This window comes from Phragmites australis, chromosome 20 (genome assembly GCF_958298935.1).
Source record: "Phragmites australis chromosome 20, lpPhrAust1.1, whole genome shotgun sequence".
Classification (NCBI taxonomy): domain Eukaryota; kingdom Viridiplantae; phylum Streptophyta; class Magnoliopsida; order Poales; family Poaceae; genus Phragmites; species Phragmites australis.
This window is the reverse complement of record NC_084940.1, coordinates 3,137,758-3,162,701: the sequence shown is the minus strand read 5'-3', so window position 1 is coordinate 3,162,701 and position 24,944 is coordinate 3,137,758. Positions and strand designations below refer to the sequence as shown.

Below are 24,944 nucleotides of genomic sequence, written 5' to 3'. Positions count from 1 at the left end.
AATGAATTCAGTAGAGGGAAACAATTCAACATCTCATTCTCGGTTGTGTGTACAGTCGGGAAGTCTAGTTTTATCTTCTGAGACCGGCAAACCTCCATCGTTTCACTCCGTGCGCCGATATGGAGCTTGTGGATTGGTGGCTCCTGAATCGCAAGCGCCGCCTTAAGGAAACTAGGCATGGATTTGACTCACTCGTCATTCTTGGCAGCTGGTGCATCTGGAAGGAGTGAAATCGACGAGTCTTGAACCAAACGGCAACCTTGCCGGGTGCCTTATGCAGGTTGATTATGGACAAGGGCCATTGCTAGGCGCGCGCCGGCAATAGACATCTGTTGGAGCTCCTACAGTCTTAGTCTCGTTTTCTGTTGGTCATGCTTCTTGCTTCATGTAATTGCCAAGTGTTTCTATCGGCCACGCCGGATGGCTTGTCCGCCGCTCTGTTGTACCTTATACTCGGTCTCGTTCTAGCTTTCCTCTTAATGAAATAACGTGCTAAGGCGTGTTCTAAAAAAAAATCGGTAGAGGGAGGACAAGAAAGACAAAGTTTATTGGGGGTGGTCGTTATTTGAAATACGGACCACCCCTGACTCTATTGCGCTTCAAATAACGATCCAAATGTCCACCACAAATCCTAAAAAGATAGTTAGAGACGGGGATTAAGATTCCAAGTTATCATGCAAAATCTAAAGATCAAATAAAATGAGCGAAGGGAGAATTTAAAAAGAGAAATGCTCATGTGGGGTGATCATCATATGAAACACCGACCACCCCACTATGTCCTCGCTCTGAAAGGATACCTCCATTCCTATGAATACTATTATTTCACTATTGTGTAGGTCTGTGAAACTCTTTCCTCTATAATGAGAAGGCAGAACCACTACCATTTTCCCTCATAGATGAATATGAATTCTATGTTCCATCAAAATCAACCGTCTGTGCGAATCCTGGCCGGAGGAGGGGACGTCAGAGAGAGGAAACTGGCGTCGGACATTGTCGACGGTTAGATGGCTCTAATGCCACTTGTTGGAGCTGCACCGTGCCGATCCACTACTCGCCTCACGCGTTTCTGCTGAAGCCTGACGAAAATCAACAGAGTTTCAGGCGATGAACAGTAGAATCAGCGAGTTCAGAACTTTGCGCTGGGATTTTTCGAGGGGTCATAAACTGATCCCCTCTTTTTGGATTTTTTTTCTATTTATTAAGCACTTTGTCTTGTCCACTAATCACACGATTACACAAACGTGAACCGAATTCACCGGCCACAACGCACGCCATCTCCTCCTCTCTCGGTCTGCACAACTGAACTTCAGCTTTCCCTGCCTGCTGGAGCTCACCCACATGACCGAGATTGTCGGACACACGCACACATACTCAGCCACGAAGCCACGTACATGATCACACACACGCACAAATACACACCCGAGGGCATGGCTACACAACAAAACTATCCATGCTTACTCGTGATCTGTTTTTGTTGACCTGAAGTGTGCTGATCACTGGGAATTCTTCTCGAGTTGGAGCGTGCTGATCACTGGGAATTCTTCTCGAGCTGGAGCGTGCTGATCATTGCGAGTACGCCCTGTCAGGCAGAGCCATCGGCCTGAGCTCGCCACCCCGGAGGAAGCTGGAGTACCACTGCGCCGAGTGCCTCTGGTACCTCGTCCTCGCCGGCGAGCCGAACTCGACGCCGTAGATGCCGAACCGGAGGCGGTAGCCGAACAGGTACTCGAACACGTCCAAGAACGACCACACGAAGTAGCCCTGCACGTTTGATCCGTTCCTGCGTGCACAAAGAAGGTCAGATTTCAGAACAGATATTGCACCAGTTTCAAAGGCTTTCACTGTCTCTTTCAGTGCCATAAGCTGCAGTATGGTACCTGATGGACTGAAGCGTGGCGTCGATGTAATCCTGCAAGAACTGCGACCTGAACTCGTCGTCGTCGGTGTTCGCGCCCGATGGATCAGCCTGGCCAGCAGCTCCTGATGTGAACACAATGAACGTGACGAATGAGTATACTACAGAATGGTAAGCATTTGCAGTAAAACGTCGCATATTCTTGGGACAGTATTTCAGGGTAGCATTATTGCCAAGTTACCGTTCTCATGGATCATCACTGCAGGGTTCTTGTATTTCACTCGGAGATGCTTCAGCAATTTCTTCAGAGCCCAGGGGGTCGACGACATAAAATCGTTTGTCAACCCAAATGGGAACTGGTTACTTGACTTCAGGAATGGCACTGAAAAATTGAATTTAGGTTATCCATTGTTCCTACTGTACTTTGAAACATTATAGAAGTATATGCTCTTAGGGCTCTTACTGTCGTATTTCACAGCTGCATCACCCATGTAATCTCTCAGTTTCTGATCCAACCGGCTAAGATCAGCTTTCACATAGATGGCAATGTAGTGGTTAAATCCGACAAAATCAAATGACCCTTTTACTTTTTTTTTCTCTTCATCAGTGAAAGATGGTAGCCTGGACCCAACATTCTTCCGCATCACTGGAGGGTAGTCTCCATACACCATAGGATGCATGAACCTGTTATGAACACATGTTTTAGATGTAGTCACACAAGATGGTTGTTTGTATGAGACTTAAGTGTGGAACAAACCATCCAATGTGAAAATCATTCATCCTTGCAGCTGCTGCTATATCTTCAGGAGTCTGTGTCGCTGGCTCGTACCACCAACCGAGTAACGTGAGTCCAATTCGTCCTCCTTGCTCGGCCTGATCAGTGAGAAACAAAACAAAATATGGTATCTGCGAAAATATTCATCCTGAAATGGCAGTTCTTCTCTGGAAAGAGATGACAATAGCTCAAACCTGGTACTTCTCTCTATAGAGGGACACTGCCGAGGCATGCGCAAGCAGGAGGTGGTGTGCTACTATGTATGGCTCTGTGGTGGAGTTGCCTCCGTCACAAGCTAAGCCGAAGGGGAATGAGCATCGCCGAGGCGGTAGAATTCCTTGGTCGTATCCGCCAATCGGTTCGATGTTGGGCTCATTAACAGTGCTCCAGTATTTCACTCTGTCGCCAAAGTTCTTGAAGCATACATCTGCATACGCTGTGAAGTCCTCTCTGCATCAAGGCACAAGATGCAACAGCCAGTGACCAGTGTTACTTCATCTCTTATGGTTGTGCTTGCAAAGGGTAAGGGTTAGGAGGCAATGAGAAAGTACATGACTCTAGGACTAAGCAGTCCGTTGTATTCATCTTTAAGAGCCTGAGGAAAATCGAAATGATAGATCGTTACGTGAGGTTGTATTCCTACATAAATAGACAAAAATGCATCAATACATACTTGCACAGCTGTACGTTTAAAGCACAAAGCATATTGACATAATATTCGCAGAAAAGATTAAATACCGTAGCTCAGGAGTTCATCTATCAGATTATTGTAGTACTCCAATCCCTTCTGATTCACAGCTCCCCGGCCATCTAAATAGAGTAATAATGTTATACAAAGAGCCAAAGCGGTCAAACCATAGGCCAAATTTCTGAAACACACTAGCATATGTGTGCTTCAGTGGTTTTGTAACTTCTTTTGATACTGTATGTAAGGCCTTACCAGGAATAAGTCGGGGCCAGGCAATCGACAATCTGTATGCATCGACACCCATATCATGCAAAAGCTTTACATCCTCCTGTTATTAAATGTAAAATAATCTATTTCTGTAAGTTTGAGGCCATGATCTTGATCTGAAAAGTCTTTTAGCAGCACTGTTGCTCAAAAACTTACCTTGTACTTATGATACTGATCTGCAGTTATATCACCTGTCGCATTGTCAATAGAATAGCCTGTGAAATTCAACAAGTTCCTGTTAGAACTAAGAGATGAATTGCATTGTAGATATAGAATTACTGACAACCAAGGGCCCATGGACCAAACTAACCTTCATGTGTGAACGTGTCCCAGATGCTGGGCTTTCTGCCATCCTCTGCAACTGCACCTTCAACCTGCTCAAGTCAGCAGATGCTCGTCTCAGTAAAAAACTAGTTTTTTCAGGCAAAATAAAATAGTTCATTAGAAATTTTGTATGAGGTGACAATTGATTTTTGTGTCCTGATCATACTACTCTTCCAACCCTTGACATACCATGTACTCTAATAACCAAAGTTGTAACACAATCAGTAGTCTTCCCTCATAAAATAGAAGCACACGTCTCAAGAACAACACAATTGTAACAGAAAATATGAAAAAAATTCCCAACACCTTATTTAACTGCAAAATTGTGACTGGTGAGAAGTGAGAACCGCAAACGGCATAACTTTACTGCAGCGCACTCGGATTCAGACAGTTCAACAAAACTGACAAGGAGAATTTAGGAGTAGCCACAAGACTAACCACCAACCAATGTCATCTAGCTGAAAAAAGGAAGGAGAAAACAAGGGGAGAAAATGACATGGTCCGCAAAGTCCATGGACAAACATGCCCTTATTTCTCGATACACTCCAAAAACGTTTCTGCAGATGGAAAAGAAGATTCCCTATTGGAAGAGTAGCGATCACCAAGAGCCGTGGGCACTGTTTCTTGTGGGAGCACGGTTCTAGTGGCTAACTGCTGCTAGATGACAGAAGGAGTGCTGGTACCACCAACGTTGAGCAGAACAAAACATGTCATGGTCAGAAATTCAGAACGCAGATTCTAAATCTACGCTTCTAGAAGGAGCAAGGTCTTCTTGTTACACAGGAAGCACAAGTTGCAGTCGGCGCAGTTTATTAAGAGATGGAGTAAAAGAACTTGTGCTGCCGTACACAGAAATTCTGCTCTTCTCCATCTCTTAATAAACTGTGCTCTGATCTCTGGAAGCGAAGTGGTGCTTAACTAGCTAAGAGAAGAGCAGAATTTCTGTGGTTCACAGGTTCAGAGTGTCGTACTGGTTCAGAACACAAGTCATATTCGGGGTGCCCAGTTCAGGTCCACCACATGAGTGGAGATCAAGAAACTTCAGGTCCATGAAGATAACGACTTGTGAAATTCTGGCTTGTGAAATTTCCTTCTAAGGAAATTTCACTACGAACATACTAGTATGCTAGTTGTATCCTATAATGCGTAGACTTGATCCTTGTCTCCTTGATCTTTCTGAATTCTTCAACCACTACTTTATACGAAAGTATTTAGATTTGTCGCATGAGAGTGATTTTAGTTGTCACAGGTTCATAGTTTTATTACACCTTTTATACGCGCTAAGAAGCAAAAAAAAAAAAGGTCTAGGGTAAAGGGTGTGCATCAGCGACTCTATCCATGTCCTAAACGACATATAAATCTTACTGGAGTTAGTATATGGTTCAAATTATAAGTCCTAAACGACATATAAATCCATGTCCTAAACAACTTAAGAAGGAAGAATTTTCACATTGAAAGAAATGATTACAGTTGTGTCTTTTGTTCGCAGAATATTGATGAGACGACTTTTCACCTCTTTTTTGAATGTGCTTTTACCACAAGATGTTGACAATACCTTTAGGTGGTCTGAGATCACCCAAGCAAAGCAAGAATCTCATTTATCTTTTTTCATGGAGGCTTTCATAAGAACGGCTTGGGAAATAAAAGCAGAGAAATGGGCAAATCTTTTGGCATGAGTTGCCTTCATTTGTTAGGTGCAAGACCTATTTTAAAGATACTATCATGTTACATGTCTATAGAATGAGCCCGGTTATGAGTCTAGCTGTCTTCACTCCCTCTCCTAACGTCTGTTGTTGTTTCTCTTATACGGATTCGTTCTTTTCATTTTGTCATCTTTAATATATTAAAGTGATAGAGGATTCTTCTACTTTAAAAAGAGAATTTTTATGGTGCTCTATACCACCTGTAAGCAGGAGATAGTATGAACTTAATCTTACCGTCTATGTGATTGGACATTTTAATAATCATCATAATATTATTGATATTTACTCACCATGTCATTGAAGGGCACTATAGTTTTTTTACGTAATCCACGAAATACTCGGTTCCTTCATTCACACGAGAGCTGCGGCGACGCTCGTGAGAGCAGACTGTGGCACGCGCGAGGCAGCAGAGGCGCGCACGAGCTGCACAGAAGCACGCGAGCGGCAGGGGCGACGACAAGCTGGTATGCGCAGATGCTGTTCAACAAGAACCTCAAGCTTGGGCGGGCTTCCGAGCGCAACTACGGTTTATTCATACCCTTTTTTTCCAAAATACCTTTATATTTTCTATACTACTCACGTATACTCCATATACTACCTTTAAACAATGAGAAGTATTATAACCGATCTGTAACATTCGATCTAAAAAATAAATAACTCAAATTACTCTAAAACCACTGTAAAATTTCTCTTAAAAAAATTATACAACGGTATTATAATGTTAACAAGTAACTATCTGCAGAATTTCGGTTCACGCGCTCCAATCAATGGACTACGGAATCCTCACTGGATAACCTTATCCCAGATCGGGTGACACACGCATCCGCCATGGAAACTCTACGAGTACTTGGTCATCGGAGCCGCACGTACCTGGTAGGCAGAGGAGCCGACGCCGAAGACGAACCCCGGGGGGAAGTCAGCCCGGGTGACCGGCGACGCGAGCGCGGCCGGCTCGACGGCCAGGAGGAGGAGGACAACACAGCACGCGAGCGCCTTCTCCATCGTGCCAGAGCAAGTGCGTTCGCTCCGGCCTCCGCGGGTTTAACGACTCGGCCGGCCGTCTCGTTCAACTCCGCACGGTCGGCCGGCCGGCCCGCGCGCGGGGGTCTTTTATACGCGTGGGGGCGAGGCCGTTCTCGCCTTCTCGGTGGCAAATTGGCCAGCTCCCCCCGTGCCCGCGCGGCGCGGACGTCGTCGGTGACGTGCGGCGGAGAAGCTTCCGAGGCGCACTGCTCCGAGCCGAGCTGCCGTGCTCGGGTTCCCCCACGGGCGCGGCACGTGGCGCCAAGCGGCGTCGGCGCGTGGCCGTCGTCTCGTACTCTCTTGTGTGCGCGACCGGTGCTTGGCGCTCCGTGTCGCTTGTGGTGCGGCGTGGCAGGACGACAGGTCAGGGAGTGGTTGGCGCGGTGCGGCTTGCCGGCACGCTTGGATCATTAGTTCCGAGTGATTAGTGATACAAGAGGTATCTAATGAGTAGTTTTATGTTATTATTTAATTTTTTATTAACTTGGCTAGTTGGGAGCGGATCTTTAATTTTTTTAATTTTAGATCAACTGAATGACTTAAAAAATACAAAACTTGCATCTTTGATTGTGATGTCCAGTAGAAAAGAAAAAGGAAACATTGTATGAAGACGTGCATGATCTTAGATGGATGCTTAGATGATCTGTCATAATGTCTTTACCTAAGCACATTATTAAACAATTCTTACATCTGATGTGTTGAGAACGGGAAACATCTAGGGCATTTGCTTCTGAAGTTGAAGCCTGAAAATAAACCAATGGAGACAAACAAATCACTCTGAAGGTGACTAGGTCACTAGGTCACTAGGTCCAAGTCGGCCTAACTGACCGTGATCGAGTTCAGTATATATTTGAGCGCACCCTGCGTGTCCAGTCCACAAGTGTACAGGAACTGGGCGTGTGCAGCTGGCTGTCTCTTACAGAGAAAGTGAACTCAAATCGGTAACCATATCCGGCTCCTCTCTGTCGTGTTCGAGACTTCTACATCGTTACATGATCTTTCACCTAGAAGGTGGAGCGCAAATTTTCTTCGGTTCCTACGAGAATGTCCCGCCACTTGGGCTGCCAGCTCAGCATCACCTCACTAGTTAACGCACAAAAGCAACAACACATCGACTTCCAGTTCTTTATTTATTCGTTACATGATCTTTCACGTAGAAGGTGGAGCGCAAATTTTCTTCGGTTCCTACGAGGATGTCCCACCACTTGGGCTGCCAGCTCAGCATCACCTCACTAGTCAACACACAAAAGCAACAACACATCGACTCCCAGTTCTTTATTTTTTCGAAACAAAATTATGGTTGCGTGGTTACATTGAGCACTAAGGCGTATTACGCGATCTTATTTTCTTGAATATTCTCTCGATCTCTGTGTGTAATATTTTTCTACTCCTCACACGACGTATGGTCTGTCGGAATGAACCGGAGGCCGGAGCTCGCCGCCGTGGAGGAAGCTGGAGTACCACCGCGCCGAGCTCCGCACGTACCGCGTCCTCCCGTCGGCGTTCATGTCGACGCCGCACAGTCCGAAGCGCAGCTTGTAGCCGAACAGGAACTCGAACACGTCCAGGAACGACCACACGAAGTACCCCCGCGTGTTCGACCCGTTCCTGCACCCACCACCACGTGATCACATGAGCTCGTCTGAATTCACCACGAAATGAAGATGGCGACTGAGAGCACGCACCGTATGGACAGGTAGAGAACCTCCAGGTAATCCTGCAGGAACTCGGACCGGTACTCGTCGTCGTACTCGATCGCGCTCGGCGTGTCGGGGGCGTCTCCGTCTCCTGAATCAGTGACACAAGAACACGAACAGCTCGTGCAGTTACATACCCTCATGCTCTCAGACTGACAGAGGTAGTACTAGCAGGGTGCTTATCTTCAGAACATAATTCAGATGACTCTGTGCCTAGCTGCATGCCTACCATTTTCATGGATGATGACTGGAGGGTTCTCGTAGTTGAGCTTCAGGTGGTCCAGTAGCTTCCCCAGTGCCCATGGAGGAGACTCAATCTGGCCCTGCACATGTTAGCGCCACTGCGGCATCAAGAAACCTGTCACAACTCACAATTGATGTGCTATACCTGCACTGCTAAATATGTACCTCCGCGATGGATTGAAGTGGATCTGCAATATCATTAGAACAAAATGGTTCAGCAACGCAATGCATCAAGTTTCTCTTTGACAGAACCAAGAGCAGATGTTGCTTCACTGATACTACTGCATGCGTTCAAGGTTCCGGGTTCGTTACTTTGAACGGCCGCATCGACGTAGTAGTCCCCCAGTTTCTGTGCGGAATCTATCTCCGCAGATTGTACGCGCAAGATGAGGTAATGATTGAAGCCGACGAAGTCGAACGATCCACGCACTTTTGCCGACTCCTCCTCAGCCAAACGCGGCAGCCGATCACCCACTCTGATCCTCATCACCGGAGGGTAGTCTCCGTAGACCAAAGGATGCATGAACCTGTTTCAGATGAGCAATCACTGTGATTAAGCAGCCTGATGCTAACAGGAGTAGATAATGACAACAGTTCAGTGCTGCTGACCATCCGATATGGAAGTCGTTCATCCTCGTTGCAGCAGCTGCATCCTGCGATGTGTTGGTGGCAGGCTCGTGCCACCATCCCAAGAGAGTGATCCCTATCTGGCCTCCTTGAGTTGCCTGCAGAGTGATCAATTCTATGTTCAGGTATGAACACTGCAGAGTAAGAGTGTTCGATTCTTGATTTCTTTGTGTGTCTCGGAAATCAGAGAGTGAAGAGTGTGTGTGAAGAGACCTTGTACTTGTCTCTGTACAAGGACACTGCAGAGGCGTGTGCGAGCAGGAGGTGGTGTGCTGCGATGTACGGCTCCGCCGAGGAGTTCCCACCGGTGCAGTTTTCGCCAAAGGGGTAGGAACAGCGCCGCGGGGGTTCACTTCCTATATCGTAGCCGCCGATGGTCTCAATGTTTGGCTCGTTGACTGTGACCCAGTGCATCACCCTATCCCCGAAGTTCTTGAAGCAGACGTCGGCGAAAGCAGTGTAATCTTCGCTGCAGCGCATGCTATAACTATCAGCTTAATTCTTCAGAATGAATTGCCTGAAGTTTTTTGTTTTGATGATCAGGATTGATTTACAGATGCCGATGTTAGACTTGTAACATTGAGCTGAAGTAGGATTTGGGTCACTTACATGAATCTGGGGCTGAGGAGTCCACCGTATTCATCCTGAAGGACCTGAGGAAGATCAAAATGGTAGATGGTGGCGTGAGGCTGTATGCCTACCAAACATGACAGGAAATGCAGCAGGATTAGTCAAGACTGAGATGTTGCATCATCATGTCAATTTCTCAGTGAAAAAAAAGAGAGAAACTATACCATGAAGGATCAGTTCATCGATCAGATTATTGTAGTATTCCAAGCCCTTTGGATTGATCTCTCCTCTCCCATCTATGCGATTTCATATCAAAAAAAATTCAGGAGTATATATACTATACTACTGAATTTCAAGAAGATATTTACTACTTTATTTTTTGCACCTACCTGGAATAAGCCTGGGCCAAGCAATGGAGAATCTGTACGCGTCTAAACCCATCTCATGCATAAGCTTTACATCTTCCTGGCATCAAAACAGAATTTATGCTTGCTTTCTCAAAGCTTCACTGTATCTCAATAATTTACTGTACATGCAGAATAGGTACCTTGTAATGGTGATACTGATCCGCTGAAACATCTGCAGTGGATCCATCATTCAAGTAACCTATCATCATGGACATATTTCAGAACCCTTCAATGATTCAATTACTGTACATGTGCAATTGATTTTTCAGAGTGAATTATCTGAACAAATCATCTGGATGTACCTTCATGGGTGAAGGTGTCCCAAATGCTTGGCTTCCTTCCATCTTCTGCAGCCGCCCCTTCCACCTAATGTGTTCAAAATTTAGCTGTTGAACACCAAAGTCTAGTAAAAAAATTGCGGTATGCGTACTGATTGTTAAAGCCGATCCTACAAGGAGAATATCAGTACTCTGGATTATTAGGACCTGATTGGTTTATAGCACAGATCAGAGTTAGGCAAGTTCAACCGATTTAGACGTCGTATTAGTTTGTTGCTACAACTTTCGCAACATCACTTCTCTTCCACCTAGCTCCAGCACATCGGTGACTCCAAAAAAGAGTACGACAAACTTCTCGTTTGCTAGCCAAACAGTACCGATGTTCGATGACCTAACCTTAGGAAAGTTGAGCTAAACTCCGTATATGAGCTCTGGCAAGTCTGTAGCACCACAAAAATGCCCAAATTCAGAAACAGTACTGCAACTTCTTCGAACCCGACGCAACAGAAGCCTTTGACATCAGAAACGCGGACATGAAGTCTGAAGATAAAGGGTTGATTCCGCAGAAGGAGCAAACAATGCGCAAGAACTGTTACAGGCGGCGCCGCGGCGGTACCTGGAAAGCTGAGGACCCTGCGCCGAAGACGAACCCCTCGGGGAAGTCACGCCTGGTGAGCGCGGACGCATCCCTTGGCGCAACAGCAAAGACGACGACGAGCAAGAAGAAGGGCAGTCGCGCCATGTGCGCTCGAATCCAGAGCTCACCGGAGCTGACGAGCTTGAGCGGCGCCATGTCCTCTGCTCTGCAGAGCCAGGTCAGCTCGGCTGCTCCTCCCTTCGACGGAGCAGCACAGTGGTGATGACGCGATGAGTGGGTGGAGTGGGTGGTGTTATAAAATATGACTTATGTGGAAGGAGGATGTACTTGTTTAGTTACCCATTGTTAGTAAAGGGTGAGAGACTAATTAAAAATAAGTTCTCATATACCCTTAGCTTATGAAGATTACAAGAATATACGCACTTGCTCACGTGTTGGATCGTGATCGGGTCGAAGGGCGCGGGCACACGATATATTCAGTTTGTTGAATCGGGTTCAGTTATTTGTGTATGTGTAGTTTTCTTTTATAGTTTTATTTTTCTTCTGTGTGAGAAAATAATCAAAACGATTATATATATATACATATAAACTAATTGTGTCACGTTATCTCTATTGTGTCGTCACATGTAAACTACTGTATCGGTATGCACCAGTGATTAAGAGAGTAGATCTTTAAAACCTATCGTTTTTGAGATCCTATACTAGAAGAGGTGAATAAATTTTTTGGAAAACGGCATGCGATTGCTCATGATCTATTTCTTATTCTTCGTCATCTTCTACATCATCATCACGATAGCTTCGACATCTCTCACCATCAATGGGATATTTGAAAGAATTAATCTTATTTTAATCATGCTAAGCAGTATTCTGACTTTTATATTATTGGTATATTAGAGATATGTAGATCCATTATATATCTATCTAGTTTATACTTTTATTGCATAATAATGAATGATGGTAATATTAGTTGTGGTTCATAATTTTTTAGGAATTAAATTATACTTAAAAGTGCGTTTTTTCCCAAAAGGTGTGGGTTGAGGACCTCGGCGATCTGCCTCCATAAATTTTTCTTTTAAGAGGAAATGACACCGTACAAAGATGCGTACAAGAACAGGCACCTCCTACAAGGGTACAGAAGGACCAGCTGTCCCAGCCAAAACGCACGGAGATCCCAGATAGAAAGAAAATTACAAAAAGGTCTCTAGAGACTGATGTGCATCCTAAAAACGCCGAAATGCACCGCCCTTCACCGCCACCGACGACGCTGGAGCTGAGGGAAGATGGCCGACGCTCCAAATGGACCTGGAAGAGCACTACAAAGGCTTTGATAGGAGCCGCAAAAGACTCCCGCCCCAAAGAACGAGAAGAAACACCTAGTATTATCTATCAGTTTAGGACATGCCACTTGTCTTCCAGACCTTGGATGTGGCCATGCTGCTGGAAAGAAGCAGCATAGGAAAAAGCTAGGTCCGTTCGCCACATCGTCGTAGCACCCACGGCCGACAATCAAACCCCAAAAAACATAGCCCTCGCCTTCGCCTCCTATGGCCAAGACGACGGGTGGAGCAAAGCTCTTGAACAAGGCCGCACCCCGCACCAAAGTCAGCGCCAAGACCCAAAACTTGAGAAGCCGCAACTGCCAACGGCCAGCAACCCCCGACCGGGCATCTTTTGAACAAAGAAAGAATATTGGGAGCCTTGACATCGAGCTCTGCCAGTAAGATGTCAATCCGACGCCACCAACCGCAGGATCATCAGAGTTGGAGGCGCAGGAAACTTCACCGGTGCCGCCAAGCGAAGAGCCGATGACCCGGAAGCAAAAAAAGAGCACGGGAAACGCATATGCACCTAGAGAACAAACACCATATATCTCCCATGACCACAAAAGCCGACGAGGCCAATGACCACGCCAGAGACAGCCGGATATCTGAAATCGCTTTTTTTGGCCGCCTCTGAGACTGTAGCTGGGGAACACTCGCGAACTTCACGTAACCGCCTCCACGAATCTTTGGTCTGCTGCTAATTCTCCGGCTCGTCGGTTGTCGCTGTCATCTTGCCGACGCTGACAACGCGCGCAGGGCACTCGGGAGGCTTCTAGCAAACGAACAAAACCGTCGCTTCCTCACCGCGGTCACGCACGACGTGTCTACAGAAGGTGGCGTGATGGGTCGGAAAAGGCTGGTTCCCTACGTCCCGAGTTTTTTTCAATATTTTCTAACGTTAATATTTAAATAAATATGTTTAAAAGATATATAAGAATAGATGTCTAACCCTCTCTCACGAGATGATTAGTCATTTATCACATCTTAAGAGGACGGTAAATACTCGTGCTACCGTGACAGGACCTGTAGCGTCTGTACGCCACCCGTGTTAATATTACATCGCAACTTTTAGTGTTTACAACTCTTCTTTATACAAAACAATGGTCTTCTGTTGCTCAAAAATCTTAGAATTTTTTTACTTGGTTTACAATCCATGTGCAGCCTATTTTGATTGGATTCATAAAAAATTTATGTAGAATTTAAACTAAAATTCTAAAAAAATACTTTTGTAACTTTTAACAATTATTAGTGCCTCAAATAAATTTTCAAAAATCTGGTAAAATTCACTAATATTTTTTTTATGTGATGGACTAATTCTAAAATTATTTTTAACCTCAAGTTATATGGTGAAAAAGTGAGTTCATTTGTAATACTCTATTTATATGCATTTTTACTATTTCATGTGATATTTTTCTTTTTATTCAATTTGAATTCAAACATATGCACCTCTTGACTGTGCCAGAAGTAGAGCATTATAAAGTCTTTTTAGTGAATCCAATCAAAATAGGTTACACATGGATTATGAAATACGTATAAAAATTCTAAGATTTTTAGCAACAGAAGGCCACTGTTTTATATAGAAAATATGAGAGAGAAAAATAGAGCTATAAATAGTAAAAGTGGCACTGTACTATTAACACGGTGAGTCGGTAAGGGGCTAACCGCCTCATCACAGGGTGATAAGACGTTGTACCGACACTGTACGACTCTATCATGATAGCACGAGTGCTTATTGCTCTCTCAGAGGGCGTAAGACCTTAATCACTGTATGAGAGGATGATAGATGTGTATTCTTATACATATCAGGTCTATTTATTTAAATATTAATATTAAAAAATATAAAAATAAAAAACTCGTACGTCCCTGCATGGATTCCGAGCCGGGCTAAGCCATTGTGTTGGGGCGGGCTCGAGGTTCAGTTTTGTACATAGCCTGGATCAGCCTAGCCTTCAGAGTTGGGCCGGTCCGAAACTACTGGCCGGGCGTCCCAACGATGCTCATCTTGTCCGTCCAGTCACAAGCGAACGGTTTAGATCTCCCAAGCTGTGTCACGATCAGAGGAGAGACTGCTCCGTGATGTCACCTGACCAATGGGAGTCGCCCGAACACCGAATAGCCGGGGGGCTACCTGACATAACCTATCTATGTTCTCCCTACTAAACTTTAAATTTACATACAGGTCCCTTTTGACGCAACAATCAGTGCTCAATTCAAATACCCCAAACTCTACGTACTCAAGCAAAATTATGCGATCCCCGGAGGCCCGAACCATATAATCCAGGAAGCACCCCATAGATTTCGAAAATTTCATCGCCAACTCGCTTTCCCTCCCCACTTCGCTGCTGCTCTTCTCGAAGTCTCGATCTCTCTCGCGTAGCCATGGCGAAGGCAAGGGCGCACTCGAAGCGACCCGACGACCACCACCTCCTAGGAGTTGTCCTCTCCTCCGTTGTTCTTCTCCCGCTTCTCATGCCGGCGGCCACCGCCGCGGCGGCGGCGGTGGTCGCGGAGGGGGACGGGGAGAACAAGTCGGCGCTGGGGGCGGCGAGGCAGTGGGCGACCGGGAAGGACGAGGGGGAGCTGGTTGCGGGCGGGGAAGCGGGTGGCAGTGCGTCGGTGGTGGAGGACGAGTTTGAGGGCGGATTCGGCTCCCTTGACAGCATGCTGCAGTGGGCGATCGGTATGGGAAGCCCAAACCCCAAGTTTCTATTATTCAATCTTGCGATTTTCTTTGGTAAATTCAAAATTCGAACAGAAAAGGGTTGCGGGTGTCAGTGGATCCTGCAATTCGTTGTGTAGTACTAGGATCGCTACGAGTTTATGTTGCAATTGCATTGTAAGATTTTGGTTGGCTTTGGGCCTTTGAAGATTTGTCTGTATTTTGCTTAATTCTATCTGGTATTGTTGAGACAGGAAATTCTGATCCGGAGAAACTGAAAGAGAAGGCAGCTGATGTGGAGAAGTTATCTGCGGATGAGCTACTCAAGCGGCGTCAGGAGATCAAGGTGAGAAATACTGCTTCAGTGTTTATCTTCTGGTAATTTATTGTCAGCTTTGTGATGCATAAGTGCATTGTCTTATTTGTTTTGCTAGTCAGTTGTCTTGTTTGTCCTACATAGTTTACATGAGACTTTGGCATGTCTGCTTCTATTCAGAGGAGAAATTTACTGGTGCTTTTTTCTGGAGTGCTCTGCTGTATTGTACATATACCTCTATTGGACGAATAGGGTTTTATGGCTGCAGCTGGGGACATTCTTTTGTGCTTGCTCTGTTATTTGGACTACCGCCGCATTTTCTCTAATGCCAATCGGACAAACTTTATCTCTCATCGATTGTTCTATTGCTCATTTTGTCGAGATTCTTATTCTTGGAGTACCCCCAAGTCACTAACATATTCTTGTTAGAATTCGTAAGGTTTGCGTTTTGGTCCATGCCTTTCATTTTAATTTTTATTGATCAAATAAAAGATAAAGCATATGTTTCTAGTTCTTATGTTGTCTAGATAGGTTGGCCATGGGGGTCCGAGTTCTACCAGTGGTCAAGCAGCTGGCCCTTCTCTATAAAGATGGAAGGAAAAGCTTAAACATGGTTGCACAATATGCTGAACCTTGTCAATTTTCTTGCAGGACTTGGTGGAGAAGTTAAAAATGCCATCAGATGCTGACTTAATGAAAATTGCAATTGCTGACTTAAATAATTCTTCCATTTCACTGGAAGATCGCCAGCGTGCATTGCAGGAACTTTTAGTTCTTGTTGAGCCCATTGACAATGCTAATGGTAAGTCTGTTTTTTTTTTCTCAGTCCATCTGTATACTAGCTGCTCACTGCTCTGTGTATCAACCAAAATATCTGCTTATATCTACCGAAAACTGTGGCATCTAACTTCTGGCCTTTAGAGTCTAGGCCACTGAAACAATGTAGCCATTGTTTTAGACTTGTATTGATTTTAATATTTTCTAATTGAGATGCTCCATTCTTGAAGTGTCTGTACAATTTACTAGTTTTCATAAATACCAAAGCCAATCTTTGAAATGGCTCACTTGCGTTTCTAAAAACCTGGCAGCATATCACTGTATAACAATGCAATTATAACTTGCTAATATGTCTTCCCGAAAAGGAACAAGGGCATGTCAGTTTGTGAATTCTTGTGTACTATTTGATCCAATAATGGCTTATATTTGTGGACATAACTTTTTGTAAGATTTTCTGAAACTCTACGCCGTTCTTGCATATGCTCAGACCTTGACAAACTTGGGGGCCTCCTTCCTGTGATTCGAGAGCTTAATAATGCAAATGAAGACATACGGACCACCTCTGCGTGGGTCCTTGGTACAGCAAGTCAGAATAACGCACCTGTCCAAAACCAGGTAATGCCATTCACCATTCAAGAATAAGCATTCTGATTCCCTCACTGTACCTTCTGTCTTCACAGAATGTGCGCCATTATTCATTATTCTCCGCAAGTTCTATGAGCACATTATTTTCTAGTTAACCAAATTTACAGATCCTGTTTTGTTTAAATGCCAGAACAAATGTTACTGTTTTTTTAGCCAGTTTAACTTAATTACATGTGATTGAAAATGATGTTTACCCTGTTTGATATTTTTCCCTTGCTGTTGTGAATTATTTCTTCTTCTTTTTTGCATGTTTTTATTGCTAATGTAATCAGTGTATAGCTTTTTATTAACAATTGATTCCCTCTTGTGTTTTTGCTCAGAGCACGATGGTGTCTTTAAAAGTACTTTTGAATTTTGATCATCACGTTCTACTCTAGTTATGCAGTATGCTGAGTCTATATTTAGCAGTGCTGCTACTGACTGCTTCATCCTTGGCTAGATCCTCGGTTATGGAGCTTTGGCAAGATTAGTGGAGATGGGATATTCCACTTCTACAGAAGAAGCTGCAAAGGCATTATACGCTATAGCTGCTTTGATCAGAAACAATGTAAATGGGCAGGAGACGTTCCACTCCGAAAATGGAAGTGTCATGTTGCAGGTAGTGAAAACCCTGTCTTTAGGAATATAGACACAAAATTGGTTCAGTTCTGACAGTTCTGCCGGTTTTGCAGCACATTTTGGTAAGCAACAATATTGATGTTCGGCTTCAGAAGAAGGCAGTGTTTTTAGTAACAGATCTGGCAGACTTTCAGCTAAATTCTGGAAACTCAGGACTTCCTTTCTTAAGTGACCGCCTTTTTCTGAAGTCAATAGTTGATATGTTATCAAGGTTTGACCTTGATCTTCAGGAAAAGGTATGACTGGAACTGCTTCCAGTTCGCACTATTCTGTAGTCTATGCATCCATCTGGTTACCATTGTTTAGCAGTCATAGTCAGCATTTTTAATGGCAGCTTTTGCTTGTATGATCTACCTAGTGAATAGATCTGATCCTCCTCTGATTTCTCTGCAGGTTTTGTTGGCCATCAAGAGTCTTCTGAAGCTTTCACCAACTGTTGCGTTAGATTTTGAGTTCTATAACCTCGAGAGTGTGCTGCACAGATTGGGGGTACAGTTGGAGGACTTGACACCAGAGGATCAAAATGAGTACGCTGGGGAGGTTGATGCCCTGCGGAGAGAAGTCCAAGCACTCTTCCAACAGAAGCTGAAGAAGGTAAACAAGTGACGTTGTACCTTAAACTGAGGTGCAGCAATTTGCTGAGCTAACTTGCATTTCTTCTACTTATGACCAGGGTACAGCGACCGCGATATGATATTTGCGTGAACCCCAGAAAAAGATCCCCCTTGTGGATTCAGTAGGATCCCTTATTTTTGTCAGAGGGTATAATTAGATGGCTGGTTTGGGCTTTTCTTGCAGTGACCAAAATCATCAGATGGAATAGTGTTGTAACATTTGATGGAATTATAGGTTAGGCACTTGATTATGACTTAATTTTTTCCATGGAACACATTATGACTTCATTTTTGCAAACTAATTATATAATTGTTCCCCTGTTCTGTAACATAACTATATAAACATTGTAATGAAGCAAATTTTCCTTCTGCTATTGCAGCTGCATCCCTCCTGAGAACATGTGACTGGATTTGATACTGAGAAGTGAGAACATGTGATTGGATTTGATGCTGATCATATCGGTTGCGACTAAATTAACTTGAGATTTGCGTAATCTTCTCTTATATAATATAAAACACAATTTGATTCTCGTGTCACATTTTCCCATACTCTTCTCACATTTAATAAAAACTTCTAAAATTTAAATAATTTATCTATTTTTATCGTCTATCCTATCCTCCTACCCTACGCTTCATTAACGGCTACGGATACGAGGCATAGCGATTTAGCATAATCTTCTTCTTTTTTAGATTTATTAGAAATCAAATTACAATATTACTCTTAATGTATTCGTTCGACGATGTTTATATGTCGCATCTACATATCTATATATTAAGTTTGTACTTAATATTACTAAATCTAATATTTTTGTTTTTCGTTACAATATAACGTACGTGCACTTAGCTAGTCCTACCTTAGAACGGAAGAAGGGTTAACTTGTTTGTTAACTTCAGTTTGCTCTCGCCCATGTTGGTAACTTCGTTGCCGAAAGTGCTGGAGCAAAACGGCGACGCGATCATTTTGCGAAGTTTCGAGCCGGATGCCTACTCGCTTTGGGCCGTGTCATAAAACTGAGTACTCGCTGGTAATGTTCACACGTGCGACGAATAGTACGTGTGGGATGTAGTGTGTTCATACGTGTTCGTAAGGGAGCCATTTCTCATGCATTGCACGCGCGCTTGCAGACTGCGTACCGTCGTGTTTTGACTTGCTGGGATTTTGCAGATTGGATACATCTCTTAGTCTTCCCAAATATCAATGCTTTGGCTATGGAGCTGAGATGGCAAAATGGTGAAAGCCGGTATGGCAAAGTAAAAGCTAGAATATTACCAAGCAACTTTACATAGCAGCCGTTTTCAATTTGTCTTGACTAGCCAAACTGATAGTTAATCTAGTGGTACGGCAAGCGTGTCTTGTGGCTAACGGTTAGAGTCCCACTAATCAAAAGCTGGATTTGATCTCCTGATTGCCCAATTGTGGAGCACTTGAATTCCGTAACCAAGTCAGCAAGAAAATGTTTGGTCTAGCAATCGTACTTAGTACTTAATGCTAAGATTCTATTTATTTCAGTTTATAGATTATGATAAATCTGTAAGTTAAAATAAACAGGTTATCTGTAACAATTTAGCCTCTAGTTTATAATAATTCAGAAATCTGTCTTCCATCAATTTATATAGATGATATAATTCAACTTTTATGATCTAACTTCTTACAATCTATAATTTTATAAATTATTTTTTACAATCTTCAACTAAAACCAGAACAAATAGGACTTAAGTAGCTCGATTGGAAATACTCGCTCCTCGAGTAAACAGCTGCTGTGTGTCTATCCGCATGTCTCTCTTTGGCAAAGTAAACAAGGCCCCACCACTCCACCAGCGTACAGCTTTAGCATCTTTCTATGATCCTCTCCACGCACAAGCGAGTCCCGCGGTCAACCAACCCGCCTACGTCATCAAAACCTTGGACAGATCAGACGGCCTTATCACCTTCACCGTACCCGTCCGCGCGCGCCACATCTCGCGGTAGCCCGTGGAGGCGTGGACCATGACCGGCGACCGTGGTTTCCACCGTAGATCAGGCAGATAAACATCGGCGAACTCCGCCAAATTCCCAGCCCAACCCACGCACCGCATTCCACCCCAGGTCGCAGCCCCTTCCGTGCTCACCAACCCCGGCGCCGCCCACGCCCGCACCGCGCGCCGTTGGTAGTTTGGCTGTGCTGCGCACGGCACGACCCACTCACGCGCCTGTCCGAGTGGCCGTCCGTTCCCCCATCGCAAACCCCCCCCCCCAAAACTCGGACGTTTTCCGCTCCGCGCACGGCGAACTCACGCGCCCCGCACCGCAGCGGCCACGCGAGCCAGCCACCTACTACCGCTCCGCTCCGCACGCACATACCTCGAAAGTAACACAAAATATTCTTACGAAACTATGATTCATACTATCCTTTTCTAATTTAATAATAGATATATACAACTGAGAGTAAGGCAAAAAACATATAATCTATACAAGATTTTTTTTTAAATAAAACCAGACCAATTTCCTTAAAAAAACCGGATCCTTTTTCTACGGCTCCGTCCTTCCGCTCCTCACCCCACCCACCTCCCGGAACCAAACTCCCCTCCCTCCCTGGGCAGCGCCCTGCGCCAACGCATTCCCAAGTCAAACCGAACCGAGCCACCACCAACACCAACCAACCGATCGAGGCACCGAGCGCATGGAGGCCGCGGCGACCGCGCCCCCTTTCGCGGCGGCAGCGCCCGCGAGGAGTACAGCGCGGGTGGCGGTGGGGTGCGCCGCGCGCCCTCGGCTACGGCGGGGGCGGGGGCGGGGGGCGTCCGTGGTGGCGAAGCTGGAGGGCGGGCTGGGGAAGGGGGTGCCCACCACCAACTACGTGGTGCCGCTCGACAAGGCCACCGGGATGACGAGGCCGCTCGTGGAGATCCTGCGCGACCTCAACAAGCGCGTCCCCGACAAGATCATCGACCCCGACACCAACACCGTCCCCTGGTGAGTGCTGGTGGCTGCGACTGCGCGGCGGCCCCGTCTCGTATGCTGATTGCTCGTTTTGATCTGTCTCGCGTTGAATTCTGTTGTCCACCTGGTCACCAGTTGTTGGTTTTAGAGCAGAATGCGTGATCCGTTGCTCTCTGGGAAAATTCGTCTCAGGGAATAGCAGGATGGGCTGAAAGGAGAGTTTGAGTGCATTAGTGGTTGCAGCTGGGAAACTTGAGCTGGTATCTTTCTGTGTGTTTTGTAATGATTTAGTAGCTACTCTCTCAACTTCTATGTAGCTGTTTAAACTGTAAATTGAATTGGTGGGATCGGGCTCTCGATAAATATAAAATGCCCCTGAGCCAACACATTTGATGGGATGGAACAGCTTCGTATTGAATAGATACGGTGATATATCACGGGGTTCCAACTGTGGCATTAATTCGATTGGCTAACCTCCTTAGCCATTACAAGGTACTGTTATTATTCGTTATACCTTCTTACTAAGAGCACATTTGATCAGGTAGATAGATGGTTTTGATTGCTGAATGTCTGCAATCTTGATGGCTGTTGATTGTTGATAGGTTTGGGACATCCATTACACTGGATGATCAGAAAGTTTCTTGGGTAACTTGTTCTCACGTTAAGCTTTCTTTAGAAAGCATAGATAAAGTCAATGGCCAGTTGTTTCGTATGTTGATTGAGTTCTGCATTTCAGTCAATGGCGACTGTTGTTTAGTCTAAGAGGGGATAGTTCTGACCTTGGAATGTGTAAAATGGATAAAGCTATATAGTTTCATGTAGGCATGTATGGCCTGTCACATCACCGTTTTGGAACCAACATACCTCAAATAAAGCTGGAGCTTTGGTTTAGTCTTAAAAAGTCAGGCCTTCGTGGGGCCTAACTTTATGCATACATAATAAATTAACTGATTTTTGTATCTTATTTACATTGGAGTTGACTTGCAATCTTAACAACTTCAATTTCCTTTTTCTCCTTTTCTTTGAAGAAAGAATAATATGGTGGTGTATAAGCCTAATACTTATGCCGTAATAAAAAATCAGCTTGATATAAACTATCCTAGTCGGCACAAAAATAATCTATAATTGGTGGGTGGAGCGCCACAGCTCACAGGCGTTAGTCATGCACTTCTACCTCTTTATATTGGGAGTGAATGACTATGTCTGGCCATCTCAGATCTCTTGAGCCAAAAAATATGCCTTTACTTTCTTCCATTTGATGACACAGGGAATAATATGTTCCTATTTAGATCCCTCATTCTTCATGCTGGCCTTGTAGCCCTGTCTACGCGTGCACAATATTACATTATATTATCATTTTCTTCCGTCATGGGTGTGGATTTGTTGGGTGAACAATTACTTTGTTCATCAAAGTGAATAAATAGTGGAACTAATTAACAGTGCTTATAGTCTCTTGATAAGAAAGTCTGTAGGCATATATCCTGGGTTAAGCTGACTATGAATATTCAAATATAAAGTAACGCACAATGCGAATCGATCACACTAACAATGCTGCATGTGATTTCCTTATTTTAAAGGTGTGATAGAGAAATATATAGTTGTGCTTGTATCCAAACGTACTCTTTGTAAACTGCTGTGCAGAAATATGCCAAACTCAAATATATTGATATCGATTGTATGTTTGATTGTGCAGGTACCATGCCAATAGAATGCTTAGCTTTTACGCACCAGGTGAGTTATCTTTAGGATTAGAAACTGTTTTATGCTTTCTTCTCAATGATTAGAAGCTTGAGTTTACTGTAGTTTTGGTTAGGTACTTAGGTAGCAGCTTATTCTCGCAAAAATCATTACACAAACCTAGGAACGAGCTCACATTGTGTTCAACTTGAGTGGTTGTATCCGGAGGTGGTCACATCAGTTGTCTGTTATACAGAACCTAAAGATAGCTTGCCACACTTTGCTGACATGGTAGTTGTTTATAGGGACATGATTTACCTCATGACGGCTTTGTTTGTCTGAACTACTCTAAAAGGAAGATGCTAAATTTTCTTAGATGTTTTGGATATCTGAGCTGTTATGGCTGGAGCTTAACACCTGGAGATACCAAAATTAAAAAAGAAATTGCAATCTCAAAAAATTCTACTCGTGTACAACTAGGTGGTAGTGTACTTACCAGGCGGTGTAAAGAATGGTCACTGATGATTCCTCTTTTCAGGTTGGTGCGGAGAAGTTCGAGATGTTATTTATTCTGAAAATGGAACTGTAACTGTGGTCTATCGACTGATACTGAAAGGAACTGATGGAGAGGTATTTGTTCTTCCTTTTCTCCGCACTAATCATCCTCCATTGTGGTTCTGTTGTACTGATGCAAACTTAGATGTGGCACTTCTATAAAGTTATATATCAGAAAATTCAAATAAACTATATGATCTTTTATTATGGTTGATCATAATATTAACATACATGGTAACAACCATCTTCTTTTCCTTCGTTCTTTCTTTTTTCTCGGCTGCTCTTTCTTGTAGACCAGCTTAATTAAGTAGTATACATCTATCTGTTTGGGTGTAGGCATTCAGAGATGCCACGGGCACAGCACAAGTGCATGAGGGCCGCAGGGAAGACGCCGTTGCAGCTGCGGAGGAAGCAGCATTCTGCAAAGCTTGCGCACGGTTTGGTTTTGGCCTGTATCTGTACCACCAGGACGAGGCCCATAGAGACGACGACAGCTTCCACTGAGGCTCATTCCGCACCGGAGCTGATCTCAAGTCATTACGTGAGTTTGAAATGCCCGGGAGGACTTCATGTCGCGATAAATTTTTGCTCTTTGCGTAGTACCATACCACAGGCGTGCTTCCACCTGAATGTGAATGTAGATACAAAGAAGCCTGTAATCTAGTGGTACCAACTGAATTTTTGCTCTTTGATTATTGTATTCGTTCCTTCTTCCATGGTACCAACTGTCAAATTGTCTATGCTTACTTATCTCGTGGTGTACTTACTAGATCATCAATGTTTAATTAGATGTTCATTGACTTTGTGCTTTTCTCGTGGAGCAAGATTGGATATAGTCAATTGAATACATGATCAACTATCGCATGTACTCTTTGTTTCGTTTGCGTATTGTACAGTCAAATTATCGGAGATCACTTTCACTGGAGATATTCAAGGCCTACAGAGCGGTCCATTCCCTTCCACCGCATATGCACTCTATGCGTACTCATAAAGTGGTGGATACATTCATACATACACTATTAACATCCAAGACCTACAGAGCGGTACATTCCATTTCACTGAACACGAACGTGTATGTGTACTCATAAAAGTGGTGGACACATTCATACATACACTAATAACATCCAAGACCTACAGAGCGGTCCATTCCCTTTCACTGAACACGAACGTGTATGCGTACTGATAAAGTGGTGGATACATTCATACATACACTATTAACATCCAAGACCTATAGAGCGGTCCATTCCCTTTCACTGAACATGAACGTGTATGTGTACTCATAAAAGTGGTAGACACATACACTGTATCAGGAATTAATCAGAGACATACAAGACCTACGGAGCGGTCCATTCCCTTTCACTGAACACGCATGTACTCCTAAGAGTGGTGGACCGGTGGAATTTTTATTTCCCTTTTCGAATTTTTTTTTAGAAATGGATTCTCTAGGAAACATTGTTTAAAAATAGGCTCTTCGCACGGCACCATAACATTTGGCACTGTTGATCTAATACATACTACGTCATCCAATTCAAGGAGATAATTCAAAAATGAGATACCAATCCAATATTGTAACAAACCCTAGATTCTAGGTCTCCCTCCTAATCTCACCACATAGACTTTCTGGTGGACAAAATTAAGGGAAGGGAGGGGTATTACCTTGCCAAACCAAATCCACACAAAAAAATGCTTCAATCCCTATGAGTTTGATGGATTTGGAGGGAAGGAGAGGGAGGAGAGAGGAGAGATGTCTGCCCTTGCATCGGTTCTTGACTCTAGTGGAGAAAGT

The 24,944-nt window shown here is 44.2% G+C and overlaps 4 protein-coding genes across 6 annotated transcripts; 2 read left to right on the top strand and 2 right to left on the bottom strand.

Moving 5' to 3' along the window:
* Window positions 1–1,145: 1,145 nt before the first annotated feature.
* Window positions 1,146–6,904, bottom strand: LOC133901643 (beta-glucosidase 31). 2 transcript variants are annotated; one of them, XM_062343075.1, is made up of 12 exons: window positions 6,483–6,904; window positions 3,896–3,959; window positions 3,742–3,800; window positions 3,571–3,646; window positions 3,369–3,440; window positions 3,182–3,269; window positions 2,825–3,080; window positions 2,613–2,728; window positions 2,319–2,539; window positions 2,097–2,237; window positions 1,878–1,980; window positions 1,146–1,780 (listed from the first exon to the last, which is right to left on the bottom strand). In XM_062343075.1, the coding sequence occupies exons 1-12, from the start codon at window positions 6,612–6,614 to the stop codon at window positions 1,564–1,566; spliced, it is 1,545 nt and encodes a 514-aa protein (XP_062199059.1). In that variant the 5' UTR covers window positions 6,615–6,904; the 3' UTR covers window positions 1,146–1,563. The 2 variants fall into 2 exon arrangements, with proteins under 2 accessions (XP_062199059.1, XP_062199060.1); XM_062343076.1 differs by having other exon boundaries at window positions 3,896–3,995; window positions 6,483–6,620.
* Window positions 6,905–7,883: 979 nt separating this feature from the next.
* LOC133901642 (beta-glucosidase 32-like) lies at window positions 7,884–11,361 on the bottom strand. The gene is made up of 13 exons (XM_062343074.1): window positions 11,074–11,361; window positions 10,482–10,545; window positions 10,320–10,378; window positions 10,162–10,237; window positions 9,997–10,068; window positions 9,812–9,899; window positions 9,416–9,671; window positions 9,185–9,300; window positions 8,888–9,102; window positions 8,741–8,763; window positions 8,562–8,655; window positions 8,321–8,423; window positions 7,884–8,243 (listed from the first exon to the last, which is right to left on the bottom strand). Exons 1-13 carry the CDS (start codon window positions 11,248–11,250, stop codon window positions 8,027–8,029), a joined length of 1,560 nt encoding a protein of 519 aa, XP_062199058.1. The 5' UTR covers window positions 11,251–11,361; the 3' UTR covers window positions 7,884–8,026.
* A 3,310-nt stretch (window positions 11,362–14,671) lies between these two features.
* Window positions 14,672–18,524, top strand: LOC133902159 (hsp70 nucleotide exchange factor FES1-like). Of its 2 annotated transcripts, XR_009906838.1 has the most exons (9): window positions 14,672–15,057; window positions 15,291–15,382; window positions 16,004–16,154; window positions 16,617–16,744; window positions 17,214–17,372; window positions 17,446–17,628; window positions 17,786–17,986; window positions 18,066–18,241; window positions 18,387–18,524. XR_009906838.1 is itself a non-coding variant. In XM_062343759.1 (8 exons), exons 1-8 carry the CDS (start codon window positions 14,757–14,759, stop codon window positions 18,084–18,086), a joined length of 1,236 nt encoding a protein of 411 aa, XP_062199743.1. In that variant the 5' UTR covers window positions 14,672–14,756; the 3' UTR covers window positions 18,087–18,380. The 2 variants fall into 2 exon arrangements, 1 of the variants encoding a protein (XP_062199743.1); XM_062343759.1 differs by lacking the exon at window positions 18,387–18,524 and having other exon boundaries at window positions 18,066–18,380.
* Window positions 18,525–20,523: 1,999 nt separating this feature from the next.
* Window positions 20,524–23,969, top strand: LOC133902125 (DNA repair RAD52-like protein 2, chloroplastic). Its single transcript, XM_062343714.1, has 4 exons — window positions 20,524–20,959; window positions 22,620–22,657; window positions 23,142–23,233; window positions 23,495–23,969. Exons 1-4 carry the CDS (start codon window positions 20,667–20,669, stop codon window positions 23,660–23,662), a joined length of 591 nt encoding a protein of 196 aa, XP_062199698.1. The 5' UTR covers window positions 20,524–20,666; the 3' UTR covers window positions 23,663–23,969.
* The last annotated feature ends 975 nt before the right edge of the window (window positions 23,970–24,944 follow it).